Genomic DNA, 5,240 nt, shown 5'->3' on the forward strand with positions numbered 1-5,240 from the left:
TGCCAGGATTCTATCTACGATAGAGGCTACAATCTAATAAACCACCTGATGATCAAGTAAGGTACTGAGGGGGTAGGATCTGAAAGTTTGCTGCAGATTGTTGATTGACTTTAACCTAAGTTATTGTCTCTCTTCAGTCTGCAGTAAGCTGGGTTAATCAGGTTTTATTTCATTCCAGTACCAGGATAATATGATTACAAATATTTTTATGTAACTAAATTGCAAGTTACCTTTGTCATTTTTGATTGACTCTTAACTGTGTTCCTACTTTTATGATCTGAAATCAAACTAGAATAAATACCTACTCTTTTGTTTAAGTAATCCACTACGGAAAAATCTATCTACTCATTGAAAACCTTCACATAGAAAATCTTACCACAGCATAGCTTAAGTGGCTCAGTGAACGATAAAGCTCATAAATATAAACAGGGAGTAGTCCAGCTTAGTCTGGCTGGGGGACTTTAAACAGAGAGTATACTAGCCTGGATTCCCCTTGCTAAAGAAATAGCAGCCAGCCTGGTTAGCTTAGTTGGTAGTGCGTCTGCCTTGTAAGCGCTAGGCCGCGGGTTCGATTAGTGACAAACTAGTGCAGTAATAAAGGAGAAATGGTAAAGTAGTCTATCTTATTAAAGGTCAGACACCCCCGAACATTCCCCTTATTACAAATGACGGCCCAACTCTGTGGCTCGAACTTTTCTTTGTGATTTTTACAGGTTGCTGTTGAATTGTACCTGTACTGTTCGTTCTCGGAACGGCTGGCTTTCTCCTATCCTGTCTTCCTTTTCTCTTCGATTTCGGGACGCGTGTGGTCTGTGTCTTAGTATATCTCTCATATTACTCACCTATGAGTACAAACGCAGATGAGATAAGAAACGTGAGTACGTAGCCTCTGTACGGTTCCTTGTTGCGACCATAGAGTATTCACTCATAAGTTTGAGAGGCTAACGAAAAACGCCGACCCCGTCTGAACCCGGGGAAAGGCGAAGAAGAAGAATTGGGTAGGTATTTGAAATTTATTTAACGTAACGTCAGCTTAATGGAGGAGTTGCAAATGGGAAAATATTATTAATAACAGGTCGATTCCTACGTAAAATGTTGTGAAAAATACAAATCTAAGGTCAAAACTCCGAAAAAGTAACTTTAAAAGGTCGAAAATTCAATTTTTAATTGCCGTTCTAATGAAAAAGTTCAAAGAGTTGTGCCGTCAGATTTCACGTCAAAATGCACAGACACGCTTGCGCACAAACAAACGAAGCGGGAGTCATATGCCGTGACGTCAAACTTCACGATTTACCGGTATTTTTTAAATCGATTTATGTCGGTATCTAGAAGTCGTAGAAGAAAAAGAAAAATTCCGTTGGTGTGAGATGCTGGAGTAACTCCATGCTATTCCAACTTACAATCTACAAATATCCTGAGATGCTGGAGTAACTCCATGCTATTCCAACTTACAATCTACAAATATCCTGAGATGCTGGAGTGACTCCATGCTACCCTGAAGACCAGCCTACATTTCCACAGTAGTGGACAATCAGACTAGACTCCAAGAAATCAGTCACCTCCAACTCATCAGCACATTGGATTCTCAATTTTAGCTGACTTCTATGTTTTAACTGTTGTTTCAATACCTCTAATTTTTATTAATTCACAGTTACTACTATGCCTCCTAAAACTAGAAGGTCTAGAAAGGCTCGAAACTCACAGAATGGTTTTTCATACTCACAGCAGTTTTTTTTATTTTATTTACAGCAAACAGGGATTGTGCAGCCCAGTGGAGGTTTTTGGTACTTATCACTGCCTTTCACATTTGATTGCAGCTCAAGTTCAGGATATTTATGGTGTAAAACTCACAGAATGTTTCTTCATACTCACATCAGATTTTTCTTATTATTTCATTTTATTTACAGCAAACAGGGACTGTAGTGCAGCCCAGTGGAGGTTTTTGGTACTTATCACTGCCTTTCACATTTGATTGCATTTTTTTTTAAATTTGTGCTTTACTTTTATATTACATTTTGTTGGAATTAATTATATTTCTTCCAGGATATTTTGTGTATTTTGTTAATTAAATTTGTGCTTTACTTTTATATTACATTTTGTTGGAATTAATTATATTTCTTCCAGGGTATTTTGTGTATTTTGTTAATTTCTACTTGTATTCTGTTTCACATTGTATGTGTCTACTTGTATTCTGTTTCACATTGCACTAACTCTGTTGAGTATTTTCTACAATAATTTTGTTCCTTTATTTTGCAGTATTTTGCTTTGAAAATTGCATGGTTGAGTGTAGTTTCCTGCGTGCTCTCAATTTTAGCTGACTTCTTTGTTTTAACTGTTGTTTCAATACCTTTCATTTTTATTAATTCACAGTTACTACTATGCCTCCTAAAACTAGAAGGTCTAGAAAGGCTCCACAGAGATTTGGACACACTCCATCCAGCTAAGATGGGCGATCCAGATACTCCCGCTAACTGGGTATATTTACTGATGACGGGCACGTTGTCTTTGCTAATGTCAACCAATTGAAATTGGGGTCTTCCGCCTCTCCCACTTTCACTGTAGCAAGCCAAGGTTACCCATCCATTCAGATGAGGGGCAAGGACACAATATATCTCACCAGCCTTTGGTCTAGGGAAATTCTCCACTACTTGTTCTGGTCTGTGCTTGTATATTACAACATCGCCATCCTCATGCGATTCCGAAGCAGAGCATTTAAGTCTCCAGCACTTATTCTCTACGTATTCAGGTGTGTTCCAATCCATTCCTTTAACAACGGGGAATACCAAATCACGCTTGTGGGTGACATGTCCTTGAGAGTATGTGACACTGTGATACGTGAAAGCATATCCTCTACAGCCTGAAGCTATGGTATGTAAATGTAAGGTAGTTCGTGATGCGAGCCATCCCGCATCCACGTCTATATCAATACCTCCTTTACCATGCTTCCATTGAACAGAAGGCAATTTGCTACCTTCTATTTTAGCCACAGGAAGTGCTCCACGCCATTTTTGGGCATTCATTTTCAACATACTCACGACGGCAGGATCTCCAGCATGTCCATCACTGTTCTTCGAATTACGGCTTCCTACTTCGCTTCTACCACCTCTAACACTTCCCGTGCTGACATAATCTTTGATACTTTCTGACGAGTCATCAATCTTTGGTACGGGTGGTAAGGTGTTACTAGATTCCTCCGTGCCAGCAGAACATACGCTCCGGGCGTCACCTTCTGAGTCTTCATGTAATGGGGACATTAGGTCTTTTATTGGTTCCTTCTCTAACACTAAACCAGGTATGCGGTTCAGATGGAAGCAGCTATAATCAACATGGTTGATTCTGCTGGCCCATTCTTTGAAGGTTAAGAAACCATCTTCGTCTAAAATGCAAGCTTTAATTCCCAGATGGTACTTAGCATCCACATCCAGCTTACTGTATAGAGCATGCCAGTTAATATACTCCTTTTCGCTCAACTGATATAACTTGCTCATCCATTCCCAGTCTCTGCTGTCAAGGACGACATCTTCGTCGAATTCGAAACGCTCAATCTCACTAGGCATTTTCAAATCAGTGTTCCGCCCCGTTGCCGATTCGCTGGTCACTACCATATCTTTTCTGGTTGTCATCTTTTCTGTTCCCCCGGATCTCGGCTTGTCGATCTTACCGTCAGCAATATCCTTAGATACAAACTTGCGTAAACTAGAATGCTCTTCAAGAGGACCAAACTGTCGGATAGTGTCGATAATACTCAACTGTCCTTCTTCCGATGCTAGATACTCATCCTCCGCTCTAGCACCTTCATCGATCATATCACACTCAATTCCCATCATGTGAGGGATCTTAACCACCGCCTCACTAGCAAGTTCTGGCCGAAGGAGGTGATCGAAAGCGGGATCTTCAGGATCATCACCAAAGTACAACAAAAACTTGCGTATTCTGTCGTCTACGCTCTCGACGGGGCTGTCGTCCACATCGCCCAGCCCTTGAGACGTACTAGCCGTCTGGGCTATTGGCGGAGAAGGTGCCTTCGCCATCGCTGGCACGCTTCCGGTAGGGCATGCTGCTTTTTGAGCAGGCACGCTCGTTTTAGGTGGTGCGTTGACCGTTGGTTTGGTCACCCGCACTGGTGGGCGTGTCGTTGCCGGCACGCTCGCCGTTGGTGTTGCAGTTACCAATTTCTTGGTAGGCTGCACGGGCTTGCTTACGGCAATCTTCTTGCCGTTGGTTGTGGTCAGTTCTCCAACATAACCACATGCCACAAGCCTTTCTTTGTGACACTCTAGTGCCACCTCCCTCGCGCGCTCCACCTTCTCACTGTCCGAGCCACCGACAATGAAGACAATCTTGCCCTCACGTGCCGCAGGCCTCCTCACATACTCGCGCTCCGTCGCGATAGTGGCCACATTCCGCTCCTTTCGGAGCTGCTTACGAGCGACCGTACGCTCGTGCCTGGCCTTTTTCTCGCGCAAGACGCGAGCAAACGCAGCAGTCCTTTTGGCTCGGGCCTGCTTCTCCTCAGCCATTGCCAAGGTGCGTTCCGCACGCTTGGCTGCTCTTTCCAGGCGGGCCTTCTTCGCTGCCTGCCTCGCCGCACGCCTCTTGTTGCCCTCGTTCTTTCGGGCCAACCGCTCGGCTCTCGTCCAGAAGCTGGTCTTGCCACCAGCTACGATCTCCTCCTCCTCCTGGATACAGTTCTCATGGAACCATTTCCAGCGTTCAGAGGTCTCAATTCCAGAGACCTTGGGGGCAATGCGCTTCATTGCCTTAATCTCGGTGTAGTCACGCCGAGAGCAGGCCACGGTCCAGTTTCCAGATTGCCGGGTCTTTATCCATTGATTGGAGGTAGTCCTCCAATGACGCACGATTTTTCCGTTTCTAGCCAAATCTTTCCAGCGATCTTTTGCCATCTTATCAAAATCGTGGGCAACTTTCTGAACTTTCCCATCAATCACGATCTTGGTTTCTTTCATGCCAAGGGGAAGGTTTTTTGTTTCTTTTCGTACGGGCAGGGACTGATTGCGGGCCAGGAGCAGGGTTCTACTGTTCTCAACCTTTATCTTTTCCAGATGTTTCCGATTCTGGCATATCTGGATAAATGCCTCAATATCCATGCATACTTGGATGGAAAGAGATTTCTGGTGCGCACTGATAGTCGGGCGCTGACCTGGCTAAACACTTTCAAAGAGGAGAGGAGTAAGCTGACCCGCTGGGCCTTACTCCTCCAAGAGTTCTCATTTGACATT

The 5,240-nt window shown here is 43.8% G+C and overlaps 1 protein-coding gene across 1 annotated transcript in view; it reads right to left on the reverse strand.

Annotated features, from left to right (window-relative positions):
- LOC113472218 overlaps positions 1-5,240 on the reverse strand; it is a 12,529-nt gene extending 7,289 nt beyond the window's left edge. Inside the window, exon 1 of the mRNA XM_026831872.1 lies at positions 2,441-5,240. Coding sequence (XP_026687673.1) covers positions 2,441-5,108 — 2,668 coding nt within the window. The 5' untranslated portion in view covers positions 5,109-5,240. The remainder of the gene's footprint in view (positions 1-2,440) is intronic.

This window comes from Diaphorina citri, unplaced genomic scaffold (genome assembly GCF_000475195.1).
Source record: "Diaphorina citri unplaced genomic scaffold, Diaci psyllid genome assembly version 1.1 scaffold4346, whole genome shotgun sequence".
Taxonomy (NCBI): domain Eukaryota; kingdom Metazoa; phylum Arthropoda; class Insecta; order Hemiptera; family Psyllidae; genus Diaphorina; species Diaphorina citri.